At 46.8% G+C, this 19,909-nt stretch overlaps 1 protein-coding gene and 1 non-coding gene across 2 annotated transcripts in view; both read left to right on the top strand.

Annotated features, from left to right (window-relative positions):
- The first annotated feature begins 7,070 nt into the window (after positions 1 to 7,070).
- The window catches only part of LOC132588972 (sterol 26-hydroxylase, mitochondrial-like), a 35,009-nt gene continuing 22,170 nt past the window's right edge, over positions 7,071 to 19,909 (top strand). The window contains exons 1-2 of the mRNA XM_060261470.1: positions 7,071 to 7,301; positions 18,167 to 18,357. Of these exons, the coding sequence (XP_060117453.1) occupies positions 7,071 to 7,301; positions 18,167 to 18,357 (422 nt within the window). The remainder of the gene's footprint in view (positions 7,302 to 18,166; positions 18,358 to 19,909) is intronic.
- Positions 7,889 to 7,960, top strand: TRNAP-GGG (transfer RNA proline (anticodon GGG)). The gene has a single exon. It is a non-coding gene; the product is annotated as a tRNA-Pro (tRNA).

Genomic DNA, 19,909 nt, shown 5'->3' with positions numbered 1-19,909 from the left:
AGGTGATTAAGCAAAGCAGCTTTCTCTGCAGTCTTCTCTCCTACCATAGTACCAACCTGCTTACTTCTAAAATCTGACAAGATCAGACTAAAATCTAGCTACCTGGGCTTGAATTGTATTATTCCATGTGCTATGTTATAGCACCACCTTGTGGGAGAAATGTATTATAAAACAAACAATTGCCTTCATGGGTTAAAGATGTACCTCACACTGGATTAGAAATAAATTCCAATGAAATCACTGGAACTTCAGATAAGTATGGGTAGTTTGAATAAGCAGTTGTCTGTAAATAAGCATTCTTGTGCATGATTCCTGATGGTGAATCTGGGTTTCTTCCCTCCTGCTTTGGTTGCCACTGTGGAGAAAGACTGTCCTTTTGATGCTTTTGACTGAATACAATCACCTTCCGGTTTTGACCAGCTCACCAAAGGATGCATTGAAATGAGCTCCCAGCTTCTGGAAAGGTTTAAAAGCTTTTATTCTTTTTATCTCCTGCAAACCAGCTGGGCATCTCTCTGACATATACATACAAGCTATCTGTTTCTCAAAAACCTGCATTTTTATGTCCTTTTCCTGGGTGGAGGCTGCAGGGGGGGGGAAGGAAAATTGAATCCAGAATAATTCCCCTACAGAAAACAGCTTCCTTGAGGCTCATACTCTATGGTATACCCTTTTCCTGCAGCCTCCACCTAGGAAAAGTACAATCTTTCTCTGCAGTGAGATCAAATCAGCTTGCATCATTCTCCTCTCCCCCTATTGATCTGAACAACAACCCTGTGAGGTAAGTTAGGCTGCAAGTCTGTGAATGGTTCAAAATCACCCTATCAGTTTCCACAGCAAGAACCAGAGTCTGGCAGACCCTGATCTGAAAAGCTAACTTCTATGCCACACTGGCTGTCATAGAGAGGTTGCTGCTGAACAGTAGCATGATTAGTAGAAACAATGGCAACACAGTATGAATAGAAAATCCAAAAAAACCTGTGCCAGGAATACCAAACACTTAATACAATATACAAAAATTATATCTATTATGAGAGTGCATAAGCATCCAAAAATCCATACATGAGTAATAAAATTAATAGTCCAATACAGAAAGTCCCATGGAGAATAAATCAGTTTCATTGGGTGACTCCAAAGAAATTCACAAATCTTTGTTGAGTAATCCTACTCCAAAGTAGGTGAATTTTCCTTTGGAAACTGACATCGGTAGGACTCCATTTTTTGGATTACTTTGGAGTAGGATTACTCAACAAAGATTTGTGAATTTATTTGGAGTCACCCAATGAAACTGATTTATTCTCCATGGGACTTTCTGTATAGGACTATTAATTTTATTACTCATGTATGAATTTTTGGATGCTTATGCACTCTCTTATAATTTTTGTGTTTTGTATTAAGTGTTTGGTATTCTTGGCACAGTTGTTTTTTGGATTTTCTGATGAACAGTAGCAGGCAGCCAGGCCTAGGGTAGCCCACTTTCAGTTGGAGCCTAAAGATCTCCTGGGATCACAACTGAGCTCGAGGCAACAGATCTCTCTCCCCCTGGAGAAAATAATTGCTTTGGAGGATGGACTCTATAGCATTATATTCCTCTGAGGCTTCTCCCTTTACTGGCTCTGAGAGCAGGAGACCTAGTGCACAGAAGCCCCACTCCATTCTGTCCTCTCCTGCTCATTGAGCAAAAGGGGAGGGCGAGAAGCAGCCCTGCAGGTCTCCTGCTCTCAGAGCCAGCTTTGAAGATGGCTCTGAGAGCAGGAGACCTGGCACACAGAGGCCTATTTCCTTTGGTCGCCATTGCGAAGAAAGACTATACTCTTCTTAGGTAGAGGCTGCCAGTGGGAGAGGAAATGGAAAGCTCAAGTTAGCTCAGTTCCCCTGCAGAAAGCAGCTGCCTTGAGGCACATACTCAGCTATCTTCCTTTGCACTAGCCAAGTGGATATTTAGCTAAGGAAATAGAAACACACATTAGGACTCTGCAAAGTGAATGATAGTATTGGTTTATATATTTTACATATTCATTTCTCATGCTGTAGTCTGTATCTTGGTTGAGGCAATAAAGTTACTTGCTGGTTATCTGCTAGTCATCCTTTCTTCATCTGAGAGCTATTATGCCAAAGTGGGCTTCATGTATACAACAAAATAAATGGTCACCATTTTACCCATGGAGTTCGTGTCTGGATTTTTCACATATGGGGGATTTTCTTGTGCGATGGGACTGATTCAGGGACAGATTTGAGTAACAAGAAGGAAGGCTAATGGGGCCAGTGGCAGAGATCCAAGTAAACATGTCCAAGTAAAGAGGAGAAACTATGTGGAATTTGTTGTACAAGGCAAGAGTAACTTACTGGAGTCTCATTGTTAGGAAGGAATGTCAGTAGAGTGATAGCACATTGAGCCAAAAGTATGTTAGCCAAAACATATGATTAGATTGCTCCCTAGTGGCTGGGTCTACATCTTTCCTGATTTTGTTGTTATTTCCACAAAGTTATGATACAACCTGGCCCAGTGTACTTTGATCTTGCCTTCTACAGAATTGCTGTAATGATTCCAGAGATAATGTATGTATAAACCAGCAAGTGATATTATTATGTCCAAGGCAGGAAAGAAGCCCACAGATGCTGAAGCACTATACAGTGCAATGAGCACAAGAGGACACTGTCACCTTGCAATAAATATGTCTCCTTCCCCCCCCCCCCCCCCACCCCACACACTCATATCCCAAGTGCTCCTCCAAAGTAGCAGGATGGAAGGTGAAAAAAACTTCACTCAAGATATGGGGTAAAGTATTTCTGCATTATAACAGTGCAGCTGCAAGCAGATCTCAGAATGCGAGCTAAGCCATCTGGTTTTTAGTCGCAGTCAGTGTTCCCTCTAAGCTGAGTTAGCGTGAGCTAGCTCATAGGTTTTTAGCCTCCAGCTCATACATTTTTGTCTCAGTTCAGGAAGGATGGCCACAGAGCAAACGGATTTACGCAGTAGCGCACAACCTTAATGCCAGTAGCTCATGAAGTAGAATTTTTGCTCACAAGGCTCTACAGTTTAGAGGGCGTATTGGTTGTGACCTATCTATTTAAATACTAAACCTTCTGTGGAAGAGGATTAGCAATGAAAAAAAAGTGCTGGGTCTTTCAAAGAGTTGCTGTTCCAAATTTTACTCTATCCAATCTGTGACTCACACAGAAACACAGCTCAGATCATTCTTTGTTGGGTTCCCTAACCTTTTTTTCATTGCAACAGTGAAGCATGGGTCTAATTTGAATTGCAAAAGAAACATTTCTGCAAGTTTTGGAAACACATATCTAGACCCAATTTATTTGCGGTTTTTTAAAAAATCAATATCTGGAATCTGTTTGGAGTCCTCATGGGCTAAAGAGATGCAAAAGAGGGCAATCTTTCTACACCTTTAATAGCTGTGTAGACGTGAGGATTCAGTAGGTGCAGTTCTTCATGCAGGGGGAGAAAAGCAGTTCTTGCTAAAATCCCCCCTTTCCATACAACTATCCAAACATGCAAGAGAGCTGTCCTCTTTTGCAGCTGGTCACTTTAAGCTCTCTTCCATGAGGTTGCCATCTTTCCCTGGCAGGACTGCAGTGCCTTTTATACCGAGAGCTGCCATCTATGCCTTCAAGAAATGCATGGGGAGAGAGCAGGGCCAGATCTGGGGGCGGGGGGGGGGGGGCAGAGGGGGTGCTTGGGCCAGGTGCCGACGGAGGGGCGGCGCCAAATTGGGTATGGAATCAATTGTATTCTATGGGACCATAAGATAGCATGGCCCATAAGGGGGCGTCATTTTTTATTTTTGCCCCCCTCCTTCAAAAAACATGTAGATCCAGTCTTGGGAGAGAGAGAAGAAGAAGAAGATATTGGATTTATATCCCGCCCCCCACTCCGAAGAGTCTCAGAGCGGCTCACAATCTCCTTTACCTTCCTCCCCCACAACAGACACCCTGTGAGGTGGGTGGGGCTGGAGAGGGCTCTCACAGCAGCTGCTCTTTCAAGGACAGAGGCTCAGAGTGGCCTACAATCTCCTTTATCTTCCTCCCCCAAAACAGACACCCTGTGAGGTGGGTGGGGCTGGAGAGGGCTCTCACAGCAGCTGCCCTTTCAAGGACAGAGGCTCAGAGCGGCCTACAATCTCCTTTCCCTTCCTCCCCCACAACAGACACCCTGTGAGGTGGGTGGGGCTGGAGAGGACTCTCACAGCAGCTGCCCTTTCAAGGACAGAGGCTCAGAGCAGCCTACAATCTCCTTTCCCTTCCTCCCCCACAACAGACACCCTGTGAGGTGGGTGGGGCTGGAGAGGGCTCTCACAGCAGCTGCCCTTTCAAGAACAGAGGCTCAGAGCGGCCTACAATCTCCTTTCCCTTCCTCCCCCACAACAGACACCCTGTGAGGCGGGTGGGGCTGGAGAGGGCTCTCACAGCAGCTGTCCTTTCAAGGACAGAGGCTCAGAGCGGCCTACAATCTCCTTTCCCTTCCTCCCCCACAACAGACACCCTGTGAGGTGGGTGGGGCTGGAGAGGGCTCTCCCAGCAGCTGCGCTTTCAAGGACAACCTCTGCCAGGGCTATGGCTGACCCAAGGCCATTCCAGCAGGTGCAAATGGAGGAGTGGGGAATCAAACCCGGTTCTCCCAGATAAGAGTCCGCCCACTTAACCACTACACCAAACTGGCTCTCAGCTGCTTACTTTACTTCTAGCATGCCAACACAACGAGGAGAAAACCTCCCCCATGAAAGTTCTGCTTACTGGGCAGCTGTTTTTAAAGCATAGAAACTCTACCAGGGCAAGGTGGTGATGCTGGCAGTGTGCTTTGTGGTTTACGCAAATTCAAGGGACACCCAGAGCAAAGGTTGGTCCACTAAGGGCCCTTTGAATCAAAATGTTTGATAAGGAAAAAGTAATCATTAGCCCAAGGATGACAGCCCAGTGTGTGTGTGTGTGTGTGTGTGCGCACGCTGTAAATGCATCAGGCATGGATTGGCTTTTCCAGACTTAAATTACCTTCATCTCTATATCTGTGTAGTGGTTAATCTGTGCAGTGACTCCCACAAAATACATTTTTGGTGCCAGGTGTCAATCCTAGAACACATAAAGCAGAAATTATTCTGCGATGGAAGCCTTCTGCAATTGCAATGCAGATTGTGGAATGAAACAAACCTGGTTAAACTAACAAATGTAATGAGCGTCCCTAATGCCAGTTTGGTGTGGTGGTTAAGTGTGCGGACTCTTATCTGGGAGAACCGGGTTTGATTCCCCACTCCTCCACTTGCACCTGCTGGCATGGCCTTGGGTCAGCCATAGCTCTGGCAGAGGTTGTCCTTGAAAGGGCAGCTGCTGGGAGAGCCCTCTCCAGCCCCACCCACCTCACAGGGTGTCTGTTGTGGGGGAGGAAGGTAAAGGAGACTGTAGGCCGCTCTGAGCCTCTGTCCTTGAAAGGGCAGCTGCTGTGAGAGCCCTCTCCAGCCCCACCCACCTCACAGGGTGTCTGTTGTGGGGGAGACGATAAAGGAGATTGTGAGCCGCTCTGAGCCTCTGTCCTTGAAAGAGCAGCTGCTGTGAGAGCCCTCTCCAGCCCCACCCACCTCACAGGGTGTCTGTTGTGGGGGAGGAAGGGAAAGGAGTGGAGACTCTTCGGAGTGGAGGGCGGGATATAAATCCAATATCTTCATCTACCTCACAGGGTGTCTGTTGTGGGGGGGGGGAAGGTAAAGGAGATTGTGAGCCGCTCTGAGACTCTTCAGAGTGGAGGGCGGGATATAAATCCAATATCTTCATCTACCTCACAGGGTGTCTGTTGTGGGGGGGGGGAAGGTAAAGGAGATTGTGAGCCGCTCTGAGACTCTTCAGAGTGGAGGGCGGGATATAAATCCAATATCTTCATCTACCTCACAGGGTGTCTGTTGTGGGGGAAGAAGGTAAAGGAGATTGTGAGCCGCTCTGAGACTCTTCGGAGTGGAGGGCGGGATATAAATCCAATATCTTCATCTACCTCACAGGGTGTCTGTTGTGGGGGAGGAAGGTAAAGGAGATTGTGAGCCGCTCTGAGACTCTTCGGAGTGGAGGGCAGGATATAAATCCAATATCTTCTATCTTCTTCATCTTCTAATGGCAGAATTACAGGGTTTTTTTAAAAAAAAACAACAAAAAAGTTTATTAATTAAGGGAAGATACTTAATGTTACAGGAACTATTATAAGTAGACAACCTGCAAGTCCTCCCATACTATTTCATCTTTTCCTTTCTTGAAAGCCCTTATAGCCTCTCCCTTTTCCCTGCTTTCTTTTCTCCTTCCCACCCAGGCAACCTACCTTATCTCCTGCCCAGAGTGTGGAACCAGAAAAAAAAAATGTGGCAATTATCTCTTATCCCCCACTGCACACCCTTCCCCACCTTTCCCTCCTCCTGCCAGTCCCCATATCCTCACCTTCCCCTAATTCCTTCTTTCCTTCCCACCAAAAACAACCAACCTTTTATCTAGCCTCCCCCTACTTCAGCTATAGTCATTACTCATTTGCTTCATCTACAACCTGCCTTTCTCAGCGACGGGAGCCCAAAACGTCTCCTATCATCCCTCCGTCCTCCGTTTTATCTTCACAACAACCCTGAAAGGCAGATAAAGCTGAGAGCGTGTGACGGACCGGCCCAAGGGAGAGTGGGGGTTTGAACCTGCTCTCCCAGCCCTGGCACTTTCCCTAACCGCACTGGCTGTCGAAATAGATCCTATTGAAACCTCAAAGGCCTGCAATCCCGCAAATGCAATAAAAAAAACAACAAAACAGTTTATTAATTAAGGGAAGATACCTAATGTTACAGGAACTATTATAAGTAGACAACCTGCAAGTCCTCCCATACTATTTCATCTTTTCCTTTCTTGAAAGCCATTATAGCAAAACAGAACAGGGGGGAAAGTACGCGCTAGAAGGGCGGTCACCGCTCCCAGCCGGTTAAAGGCAGCAGCCGCCTCGGGTCCGCCCCCTGCTCGGGGCCGCCGTTCAGCTCCGCCCGGGCTTGCTTTGGTGCTTCCGCGTCAGGCGGCTCAGAGAGCCCGGCAAGCAGGCGAGGCTCGCCATGGCGAAGTTGGGTGGCTTGGCCGGGAGGCTGCTGCGCGGCCGTCTGGGAGCCCCCTGCCGCCCGGATCGGGCTTGCAGGCGCACAGCCAGCGCGGCTCAGGTGGCGTCATCCGCCAGCGAGGGCGAGGAGCGGCTCAAGCGGCCGGAGGAGCTGCCGGGACCGGGGCTGCTCGGCTCCCTCTACTGGCTCTTGGCGAGGGGCTACTTGCTGCACACGCACCGCCTACAGGTGGGAGGCGCTCGCTCGCCTGTGGATGCGACGGCAGGCAGCGAGGAGATGGGCTCTGCAGGGATCAGGCGGCGGGAGGGGGGTGGGATTCGACAGGCACCTCCTCCACAGAGCGCGCTGGTTCAGAAAGGAAAAGTTGTCGCCTTGCGCCTCTGGGGTCCTGAGTTGAACACAGGCACCCCCCCCCCTCGTTTACAGTTATAAATAATCCAGGAAAGCAGCAGGGAGAAGTCAGGCTCCCTTTTTGCAGACAGATTTGCCACCCTGCTGGAATGAGCGAGACCAGCGCTTAGGCCGAGGAAGGAGCTGCTTCAGCAGAGGGAGGTTGTGCTTGGTGAGCTCTGGTGGCATCCCTGGGTGGATGCTTTTGATAATGGGGTTCACGCCTGCCTGCCTGGAAGTCACGCCACTTACCTGAGTAGCTGGATAGTAATATTGAGGGACTGGACGGTGGCTCAGTGGTAGAGCATCTGCTAGAGCATCTGCTTGGGAAGCAGAAGGTCCCAGGTTCAATCCCCGGCATCTCCAACTAAAAAGGGTCCAGGCAAATAGGCGTGAAAAACCTCAGCTTGAGACCCTGGAGAGCAGGAGAGGTGGCTCAGTGGTAGAGCATCTGCTTGGGAAGCAGAAGGTCCCAGGTTCAATCCCTGGCATCTCCAACTAAAAAGGGTCCAGGCAAATAGGCGTGAAAAACCTCAGCTTGAGAATCTGGAGAACAGGGGAGGGACGGTGGCTCAGTGGTAGAGCATCTGTTTGGTAAGCAGAAGGTCCCAGGTTCAATCCCTGGCATCTCCAACTAAAAAGGGTCCAGGCAAATAGGCGTGAAAAACCTCAGCTTGAGAATCTGGAGAACAGGGGAGGGACGGTGGCTCAGTGGTAGAGCATCTGTTTGGTAAGCAGAAGGTCCCAGGTTCAATCCCCGGCATCTCCAACTAAAAAGGGTCCAGGCAAATAGGCGTGAAAAACCTCAGCTTGAGAATCTGGAGAACAGGGGAGGGACGGTGGCTCAGTGGTAGAGCATCTGTTTGGTAAGCAGAAGGTCCCAGGTTCAATCCCCGGCATCTCCAACTAAAAAGGGTCCAGGCAAATAGGCGTGAAAAACCTCAGCTTGAGAATCTGGAGAACAGGGGAGGGACGGTGGCTCAGTGGTAGAGCATCTGTTTGGTAAGCAGAAGGTCCCAGGTTCAATCCCCGGCATCTCCAACTAAAAAGGGTCCAGGCAAATAGGCGTGAAAAACCTCAGCTTGAGAATCTGGAGAACAGGGGAGGGACGGTGGCTCAGTGGTAGAGCATCTGTTTGGTAAGCAGAAGGTCTCAGGTTCAATCCCCGGCATCTCCAACTAAAAAGGGTCCAGGCAAATAGGCGTGAAAAACCTCAGCTTGAGAATCTGGAGAGCAGTGGAGGGACGGTGGCTCAGTGGTAGAGCATCTGCTTGGGAAGCAGAAGGTCCCAGGTTCAATCCCTGGCATCTCCAACTAAAAAGGGTCCAGGCAAATAGGCGTGAAAAACCTCAGCTTGAGAATCTGGAGAACAGGGGAGGGACGGTGGCTCAGTGGTAGAGCATCTGTTTGGTAAGCAGAAGGTCCCAGGTTCAATCCCCGGCATCTCCAACTAAAAAGGGTCCAGGCAAATAGGCGTGAAAAACCTCAGCTTGGGACCCTGGAGAGCAGTGGAGGGACGGTGGCTCAGTGGTAGAGCATCTGCTTGGGAAGCAGAAGGTCCCAGGTTCAATCCCGGGCATCTCCAACTAAAAAGGGTCCAGGCAAATAGGCGTGAGAGCCGCTGCCAGTCTGAGTAGACAGTACTGACTTTGATGGACCAAAAGTCTGATTCAATATAAGGCAGCCTCATATGACAGGTGTCCTCCTCTCAAAAAGCATCTCTGTTTGGGGAGCTTGTGCTTTGTTCTTTGTTGCTGTCAAATCACATCTGCTTGAGGATGACCCCATGGGGTTTTCAAGGCAAGAGACATTCAGAGGTGGTTCACAGTTGACTGCCTTGGGGTAGCAACCCTGGTATTCCCTGGTGCTCTCCCATCCAAATACTGCCCAGGGCCAACTCTGCTTAGCTTCATAGGTCTGATGAGATTGGGTTAGCCTGGGCAATGCAGGCCAGACAAGGTTCTGCTGACTCTGGTAAAGAGGAAGGCACTCTGCATGTGCTGGTAGGCTAGGCACTTTGATGCACCAGTATTCATCTTCCTAAAGGCTGTGGGGTCCCTGAGATGCAGCCTGATCAAATGAAGCCCCACTTCTCATCAGCACTCTTGGTAGGCTGAACAGAAGGTGGAAGGGAGAGCAAAAGGATACAGGCCCAGCTCTGGTGTGGCGGGTGGGTTATTCTTCCTCCAGAAGCTCAAGTAAAGTTCTTGATGGGAGATCCTAGGTAAAGAAGAACTGTGCTTGGTGGGCCACCAGTGGGAGAGCCACACTCCTGGCTCCTTGATAGGTGCCAAACATTTCCAAGCAGACTATTGGACTTTTCAGCATGCAATCCTAGAAAATGGTTTTCTCCAGTCTATGATAGTGTCTCCCACTCCTTGGCACTGGGTATCTCTGATCCAGCTGTGCTTACAAATGATGCCTTGTTAAACCCTCTGATGCTCTGGAAGGTCTTCTGGAACACTACCCAAGGCAAAATTGTCTGCTTGTAAACAAAAAAAAAAAACCCTGAATGGAACAGAACTGAACACAGGTCACTATGAGCTCCCCCCTCCCAGGAAGGGCACTCAGCATCAGTAATAAAATCACAACAAGCTGGTCTTTGGCTGTGTCCATGGCAAAGCTGTGGTTAGGGCACATGCTGGCACTATGTTGTGAGATATTGCTCCTTTTGGGGGGCCTAAAACAAATATGAAAGTAATTACGATAAAAGACTTGGAAGAGTTTGATGTGACGCCATAATTGAAAGAGACCGAGTTCTTCTGCAAGAGGGAAAGTGCTATCTATCTACAGAGTGACTGATGAGAGGGATCTGAATCGGAACTAGAACCCTGAGTCAATACTAGGCATGGTCTAGTTACCATCCATGTAGGGTGTGAGCGCTCAGCAAACAGTAGAAAGACTGGAGAAGAAAAAGACTTTTTTTTCTTACCAGCAAGTGCTACTCGGAGCAAGGAGATGCTTTGGCTAAGTATTTCATTAGTATCTTGAAGGGGCAATAGACAGGGAATGAACTTTATAAGAAAGCAGCAGGTCGCTATATTGTGCTGAACTGACCTGGGAAGAATTGTCCAACCTTTAAATCAAAAGGAGCCAGAAGGTTCAAACACAGCTGGATGAGAAATAAGACCCCCTTCAAATTGTGTTTCTGTCTGAACATTCGAGGTGCCCTCGGCAATCCATTCTCCTCAGCCTTAGGGCCTCCTCCTACGATGTGCAATGTGGGGTAATAATACTGAGCTACCTTGCAGGGTGGATCAGACAAGAGAACATGAATGGAAGCCCTGTTATGCATTTTGACCAACCAAAATAAACAAACACAGATTGCAGTTTTGTGACCTTAATAAAATGTATTACACAGCTTCTGTGTTGGGATTCTTCTATGGACCAACATGATTTTATCTACTTTGACAGGTCATGTTTTGCAGTCCCAAGGAATTATATGGAAAATGGTTACGCCAAGATGTTGAGGTGGGGGCACTGTGGGATTCAGCTAGCAAATATAAGAAACAGGATAGCAAGGATCTGTTTGGATGTTCTCAGTAGCTATTTGCAAGGTTTATAAAAGAATCTACAAGTCTCTAAGTAGAGCATTAAAACTCATACATCCCCGTGGCTATAACTGTAATGACAAAGCAAATGCACATTTGGATTTCAAGGAATTCTTATGAACCCAGCCAGCAGCAAAACTGGCGGGATGCAATAAACAAAGGCTTTTGTTTTTCACAAAATGTTTCTTCAGAGCTTCCCCTTAGGAAATCTGCCAGTTCCCAGCAAAGCCTGGGAATTTAGCATTGCTTGCTTTTAAAAGGTACAGCTTGTCCAATGCTTGGCTTGTGGTAGTAGACAAGACTCAAGTATTAACAGACTCAAAGCAGAGCCGGAGGTGTGCAAAATCTCCTTATCTGCTGCAGATGCGTTATTGCATATGGATGAAACTTCATGTGCACATTTGGACATTTATTGAGATATTTTATAAATTGGTCTAAATCAGAACTAATGCCTCTTAGAAAAGTTTGCAAATCAGCCATGTTTTCTTCATAGATTTTCAAATCGTGCTTCTCTCAAATGTTGTAATAGTAACAAAAGACATTAGTAAGATGGTTAAATGGGAGTTTTGGGTTTGGTAAAAGGGCCCCTGTTCACACGGATGTATCTAGTGTGTTCTGAGCATATGCAGTAACAGGGTGTGCAGGGAAGGATGAGAGCTGTGGAGGTCGGAGAACACTTAAGATTCAGTAGGTTTGATTCTGTTCTTTACCTACTTTTGGCAAGACTGTTGGAGAACACAAAGCCTTCTTTGTCCTCCAAATGGGGTAACAAGGAACACAGATCAGTTCTAGCCCCCACTGCGAAAGGGAGGCGACATCTCTCATTCAGGGCTTTCTTTCTGGAAAAAGAGGTACTGGAACTCTCAAGAGGGAAATGAAGGAGAACACACAGGTGTCCCTCATGAACTTCTAAAGATTTGTTGAGAATTTTGTTTCTGCAAAGAGGTTCTGGAACTTCATTCCACTGTGTTCCCCCAGAAAAAAAAGCCCTGCTCTCATGTAAATTTAACTGAGAAACTACTTGGAAGAGTAGATAATTTACAAGGGACTGTTAGCAACTGTGATTGAAAGTAGCATACATACAGAGAGTTGAAGCAAACGCTTGTTACCTAGTTAGATCAGCAAAGCAGGTGAGATATCCAGCAATATTAAGGCCAGGTTGTTAATCCTCGATAATTACTCCTAGTCTGGAATAGACTTGTCTCCAAACTAAATGTTATAACATTGTGAAATTCTTTCAGTGTGCAATATAGAGTCCATGTAACCAGGTTTTCTGAGAGCCGGCTTTTCATTTTTGGTACATTACAGGTTTCTCTCTCATGAGTAGCTGGCATTCTCTGAACTTGGCACTTTATACTGTATTCTGGTGAAAGTCTATTATTCTAGTTAGTTTAAATATTAATTACTGAGCCGTTGATTTATTGGTTATTTTCGTTTAATTAGCATTGCTGTTTAAACTTATAGGACTGTGGGAGGGAGGGACGTAGCTAAGTGGTTAAATTTAATTGATTAACTAGGATTGAAGGAGCGGCTTAGTTGACTGATTAAATTTAATTAATTAAATAGGATTGAGGAGGGGGTTTGATTAATTAAGGGGAACTGAATTCTTCACCTAAATTGAGACCATTTAATTGCTACTCCATAGATTAATTAGCAGATTGAGTTTAAATTAATTAAGTTGGGAAGGGCTGAATCAATTGGATTAAGGGAGGGTTTCTTTGATTCAGAAATGTTTGTATTAATTGGCTATTAAAGATCACAATCAGTAGTTGGGATCAATTTATTTGTAGAAATTGGATTATTTAATTAGTGGGTTCAGTATTAGCCTTAAGAAACTGTGAAGTGATATTGTGGTTGGGCACAGACTAGGTGGACCAGTGTGGCCCAATAGCAGTGTGGGAGGGAGGCCATGATTGGGTCAGGGATCCTGGTCATTGGAGGCAGTGGAGTAATGGCTGTGGGACTAGGTCACAGAGATTTGGAAGAGGTCAGAGATATGAGAATGCTCGGACCTCTTCCCACCTATGTCCCATCCCAAGGCATGTCGGTTGTGGGGCTAGGATGACCTCGGCTTCGACATTGGTGTTGATCAATGCCAGGTCTATTAATAATATGACCTATACTCTATGAGATTATTTTGTAAAGCAGCAGATAGACCTGGAATGTGTGATGGAGACCTGGATTCGGAGGGGGGGCAGACTGTTGCCCTGAATCAGCTTACCCCACTCGGGTTCTCAGTCCTTTACCAATCCCAGAGAACCAGGCGGGGGGAGGGGTTGCAATGCTCATTCGTGAATCTTTTTCTTTCAGGGCGCTCCCTGCCCCAAACATCACTGGCATTGAATGTGCCGGCCTGGTATGCGAAGCTGAGGAGAGTTTGGCTATCTGGGTGGTGTACCGGCCACCGAATGCGCCCTCAGAGAGCCTGCCTGCTCTGCTAGATGCGGTGTCAACCTGGGCATTGAACTTCCCAAGTCTTAAAGGACAAGTTAGGGAAGAATATAAGAACATAACAGAAGCCATGTTGGATCAGGCCAATGGCCCATCCAGTCCAACACTTTGTGTCACACAGTGGCCAAAAAAATTATTTTTCTATATATACACACACACACATATACACACACTGTGGCTAATAGCCACTGATGGACCTCTGCTCCATATTTTTATCTAACCCCCTCTTGAAGCTGGCTATGCTTCTAGCTGCCACCACCTCCTGCGGCAGTGAATTCCACATATTAATCACCCTTTGGGTGAAGAAGTACCTCCTTTTATCCGTTCTAACCCGACTGCTCAGCAATTTCATTGAATGCCCACGAGTTCTTGTATTGTGAGAAAGGGAGAAAAGGACTTCTTTCTCTACCTTCTCCATCCCATGCATAATCTTGTAAACCTCTATCATGTCACCCCGCAGTCGACGTTTCTCCAAGATAAAGAGCCCCAAGCGTTTTAACCTTTCTTCATAAGGAAAGTGTTCCAAACTGTTAATCATTCTAGTTGCCCTTTTCTGCACTTTTTCCAATGCTATGATATCCTTTTTGAGGTGCAGTGACCAGAATTGCACACAGTATTCCAAATGAGACCGCACCATCGATTTATGCAGGGGCACTATGATACTGGCTGATTTGTTTTCAATTCCCTTCCTAATAATTCCCAGCATGGTGTTGGCCTTTTATTGCAATCGCACACTGCCTTGACATTTTCAGTGAGTTATCTACCACGACCACAAGATCTCTCTCTTGGCTAGTCTCTGCCAGTTCACACCCCATCAACTTGCATTTGTAGCTGGGATTTTTGGCCCCAATGTGCATTACTTTGCACTTGGCCACATTGAACCTCATCTACCACATTGACGCCCACTCACTCAGCCTCGACAGATCCCTTTGGAGTTCCTCACAATCCTCTCTGGTTCTCACCACCCTGAACAATTTAGTGTCATCTGCAAACTTGGCCACTTCACTGCTTACTCTCAACTCCAAATCATTTACCCTCAACTCCAAATCATTTATGAACAAGTTAAAGAGCATGGGACCTAGTACCGAGCCCTGCGGCACTCCACTTCTTACCATCCTCCACTGTGAAGACTGCCCATTAATACTCACTCTCTGCTTCCTATTATTTAGCCAGTTTTTGTTCCACAAGAGGACCTGTCCTTTTACTCCATGACCCTCGAGCCTTCTAAGGAGCCTTTGGTGAGGAACTTTATCAAAAGCTTTCTGGAAGTCAAGGTAAACAATATCTATCGGATCTCCTTTGTACACGTTTGTTCACCCCCTCAAAGAAATGTAACAGGTTAGTGAGGCAAGATCTTCCCTTACAGAACCCATGCTGAGTCTTCCTCAATAACTCATGTTCATCAATGTGCCTACTCGTTCTGTCCTTGATAATGGTTTCTACCAACTTTCTCAGTATTGAAGTCAGACTGACTGGCCTGTAGTTTCCCAGATCTTTTCTGGAACCCTTTTTAAAGATGCGGGTGACATTTGCTACCTTCCAGTCCTCAGGAATGGAGGCAGATTTCAATGAAAGATTACATATTTTTGTCAGAAGATCCACAAGTTCAACTTTGAGTTCTTTCAGAACTCTTGGATATATTCCATCCGGACCTGGTGACTTATTAGTTTTTAATTCGTCTATCAGTTGTAAAACCTCCTCTCTTGTCACCTCAATCTAACTCAGGTCTTTCAACACCCCTTCCAATATAAGATGTTCTGGAGCAGGCAAACACTTATCTTCCACAGTGAAGACGGAGGCAAAAAATGCATTCATCTTCTCAGCCATTTCCCTATCCTCCTTTAGTAATCCTTTGACCCCTTGGTCATCCAAGGGCCCCACTGCCTCTCTGGCTGGTTTCCTGCTTCTAATATATTTGAAGAAATTTTTATTGTTGGTCTTTATGTTTTTTGCAATATGCTCCTCATACTCCCTTTTTGCCTACCTGATCACAGTCTTGCATTTGATTTGCCACTGCATTTGATTTATTAATCTCACTTGGACTAGCTTTCCACCGCTTAAAGGAGTCCTTCTTACCTTTTACAGCTTTGATTACTTTGTTTGTTAACCATGCAGGCCTTCTCTTATACCTGTTTGTACCTTTCCTAACTTGTGGTATATATTTTATCTGAGCTTCTAGGATTGTAGTTTTAAATAGCCTCCAAACTTCCCCAAGGGTTTTGACTGTATTTACCTTTCCTTTCAGTTTCCTCTTCACATGCCTCCTCATCTCAGAGAATTTACCTCTTTTAAAGTTAAACGTGGTTGTACTGGTCTTTTGGAGCAACTCTATTTATACAAATGGTGAAATCAATAACATTATGGTCACTGCTCCCAAGCGATGCGATCGCTTTTACATCTCTCACCAAGTCTTGGGCATTACTTAGGACCAAATCCAGGATCGCCCCGCCCCTGGTAGGCTCAGAGACCATCTGCTCCAAAGCACAGTCATTGAGAGCATCTAGAAACTCAATCTCTTTCTCTAGACCAGAACACATATTGACCCAATCAATCTGCGGGTAGTTAAAATCACCTATGAGGACACAGTTTTTACGTCTAGCCACTATCTTTAAGCCTTTCATCATATTATAATCGTCCTCTATCTTTTGATTTGTTGGGCGATAACGAACTCCCATAGTTAAATTTCCTTTTGGGCCCTCTATTTCAACCCAAGGCATTTCTAGAAGGGAATCTAATTCTCTGACCTCAGTCTTACTAGACCGTATGCTCTCTCTGACATACAGAGCCACCCCCACCTCCAACCCTTCCGATATAACATATCCAGGAATCACCGTGTCCCACTGATTCTCCTCATTCCACCAAGTTTCTGAAATTCCACAATGTCTATGTTTTCTCCCAACACTAAACATTCCAACTCACCAATTTTACTTTGAACACTTCTGGCATTTGTGTACAAACATCTATAATTTCCCAGGCAAGCTAGGCCTGCCACCTTCCTCCTGCCACCTCGAGACTCTGGCAGGCAGTCCATTCTGTTTGCCACCATCTCAGTGGACAACTCTGATCCGTTACCCGGTAGAAAAGTAACAGCTAACCCTTCATCTCTTTGAGATGAAGTCCTCCCGAACCAGGGACATTTTATCTCCTGTCGGCTTTCCCCCAAGTTTTAGTTTAAAAACTGCTCTACCACCTTTTTGATTTTAAGCGCCAGCAGCCTGGTTCCATCCGGGGACAAGTGGAGACCATCTTTTTTGTACAGCTCCCACTTGTTCCAGAAAGCATCCCAGTGCCTAACAAACTTAAACCCTTCCTCCTTACACCATCGCCTCATCCACACATTGAGACCTAATTTGTGCCTGTCTCTCCAGCCCTGCCCGTGGAACAGGTAGCACTTCTGAGAAGGCTACCTTGGAAGTCCCAGCCTTAAGTCTCCCACCTAGCAGCCTAAATTTTTCCTCCAGGACCCCACGACTGCATTTCCCCACATTGTTGGTGCCAACATGCACCACAACCACTGGCTCCTCCCCAGCACTGTCTATCAGCCTATCTACTACATGCGTAATGTCCGCTACCTTCGCACCAGGCAGGCAAGTCACCATACAGTCAGTACGTGGTTTTGCCACCCAGCTGTCTACTTGCCTAAGGATCGAATCACCAACTACCAAGACCCCCCCCCTCTCCCTGCCCAGGGATGGTTCCTTGGTGCGAAAGGGTTTCTGCTCACCAACTGAAGAAGAGGTTTCTTCTGAGGGCACATTCCCCTTATCCTCAGCCCAGTGCCCTGTTCCCTCTCAACCCTCATGCTCCCTGGCAGCAACGGGGCTGCCATGTTCAGAGCAGGGCTCATCTAACACATCCCCGAGAGTCTTCTCCAAGTGCGTAACTGACTGTCTCTGCTTCTCCAGGTCAGTCACCTCAGCCTCAAGGGTATGAACTCGTTCCCTGAGGACCAGGAGCTCCTTGCATCGAGCACACACCCAAGACTTCTGTCCCATGGGCAGATAGTCATACATGTGACACTTGATGCAAAACACTGGAAAGCCCCAACCCCCCTGCTGGCATTCTACCTTCATGATAGCTTTTTAAAAATATACAGTCTCCTTTTAAACCCTGTTTGTTTATGTGGCTCCCCGTCTGGAGAGTCTACTTACCTTATTGGGAACACAAGGAATCTGGGTTCCTGGTCCTTACACAGCCCCCAGGCTAAGGCCAGAGGCCAAGAGCCCTTTAGCTCTCTGGCAGGGCACAGCTTAATTATGCAAAGAGGGTGGGGAACACAGCCCCTCCTAATCAATCAGCAACAATCACCTTCAATCACCTTCACATTCTGCCCTTCACACAAACTCAGAAGTTTTCAGCAACTCCCCTAGCTGCTAAGCCACAAACCTCATGCTTGTAGCACTTCTCTGCTCTATTCCAGAGCCCTCTGCAATGTGCCATGTGAACTGTTGTGCCATATAAAATCTTCATACCAAATATCCTATTATACAGAAAATAAATAAAAGATATAATAATAAATAAATAAATAAAATATATAATACCCAAATATTCCAAATGATTTGAAAATCCAACTATCTCAGCAGGAGTCGTTTGAGGTGGAAAGTGTGGTGTTTTATATGTATGATTTGACTTTGCTTTGAATTTTAATTGTTTTTACTGACACAGTCAAGATGACTAAGTCTACTTACTTCTATGTTCCAGATCATTTCCAAGCAACTGTATGGTCCCATGTGGAAATCCAAGTTTGGCTCTTACAATAATATTAATATTGGCAGTCCTGAAGTCCTAGAGCAGCTGTTGCGTCAGGAAGGGAAGTACCCCATCCGGAGTGACATGGCCCTCTGGAAGGAGCACCGGGACAAGCGAGACCTGCCCTATGGCCCCTTCACTGAGTGAGTATCAAGTCATATCTCCTGTATGAGACTGGCATGACAGAAGTATTCTAAGGCTTAGATACAGAGAAAATAGGCTTCCTGCTGGGGAGGTGTGCCCAAGGCTGTGAACAACACGCACTTAAAAAGGTTCCCAAAAGATCTAACTCCTGCAACCTGAATAAATTAAGCAAATAGTTGTGCTTGCTTCATTTGCATATCTTTTTTGTTTCTTGTAATCTTAAAAAGGTAAAGGTAGTCCCCTGTGCAAGCACCAGTTGTTTTTGACTCTGGGGTGACGTTGCTTTCACGTTTTCATGGCAGACTTTGTACGGGGTGGTTTGCCAACACCTTCCCCAGTCATCTACACTTTCCCCCCAGCAAGCTGGGTACTCATTTTGCCGACCTCGGAAGGATGGAAGGCTGAGTCAGCCTGGAGCTGGCTCCTGAACCAGCTTCTGCTGGGATCAAACTCAGGTCGTGAGCAGAGGGCTCCATGTCATGAGCCCTGATGAGGAAGGGCTGGAAGGGTTAACAGACCTGGAAGAGTTGCCAGCCAGTTCCTCAGCTGAACAAACAGCAGCTGGCCCATCAATCACTCTCCAGGCACCAGCGTTAGCTGTTGACGATCAATCTCCAAGCTCTCCTCCTCCCATCTCAAGAGTTCGAGGCAGGCTCCAGATAGAACTTTCAGAGCGAAGACATGAGGTACGTCGATGCTTCAGATCTCTCAGCCCTGAGTTCTAGCAGAGTCACTGCCACCCAAGGAGCAGGCTGATTGAGAGTCCCATATAGCTCCCACCCAGAACCTGGTAACCTTGTGAAAGCAACAAATCTTTTCTCTGGCTTGCATCCATGCTCCTTCCTGATCTTGACCTGCTTGATTTCTTTGGCACCTGGTCCCTGACCTTTTGGCTTTTGGACATTGACTTCTGATTCCAGTTCGTGATTCTGCATTGGTGACTTGGCTCCTGCTTGACTTCCTGGACTTTGACCTTGGACTGGCTTTGGACTCCTGCCTGCCTGCACCCTGAGAACGTGACACTCCGACTGCAGTACTGCAGCTTTACCACTGCACCACACTTAGGAGAGGCTTAACTGTACTTGGCACTGAAGCTCTGTATTTTGAAGTTATTGTTCTATCACACATACACATAGGCTTGCCAATCCCCAGATCCCAGCGGGGCTTCTTCCGCTTTCCCAGGCTCCTTCTTGCCCCCAGTCAGCTGGCTGGCGGGGGGAAGCCCTGCCCCCAGAAAACCATGTGCCTTTCCACCTCCGGAGGCTTCAGTCTCCGATTGAAAGACTTCTTCTTGGGATGGTGTCTCTGTGTTACTTTGAAGAAGTTGGCAGCAACTCATGAGTAGAGAGGCCAATCCCTCACTTCAGAGTTGCCAGAAACGGGGTGGGGGGAAGGGAAACGTCTGCTGAGCACTTCATTATTCCCTATGTGATCGAATCTCATAGGGTATAATGGGGAATTGATCTGGAGGTTTCGGGGGCTCTGGGGGAGCTGTTTTTTGAGGTAGATGCACCAAATTTTCAGTATAGTATCTAGTGCCTCTCCCCAAAA

Source organism: Heteronotia binoei, chromosome 21, assembly GCF_032191835.1.
Source record: "Heteronotia binoei isolate CCM8104 ecotype False Entrance Well chromosome 21, APGP_CSIRO_Hbin_v1, whole genome shotgun sequence".
Taxonomy (NCBI): Eukaryota; Metazoa; Chordata; class Lepidosauria; order Squamata; family Gekkonidae; genus Heteronotia; species Heteronotia binoei.
Note: the sequence above shows the minus strand (reverse complement) of the source record. Positions and strands in the feature narration are given on the sequence as shown.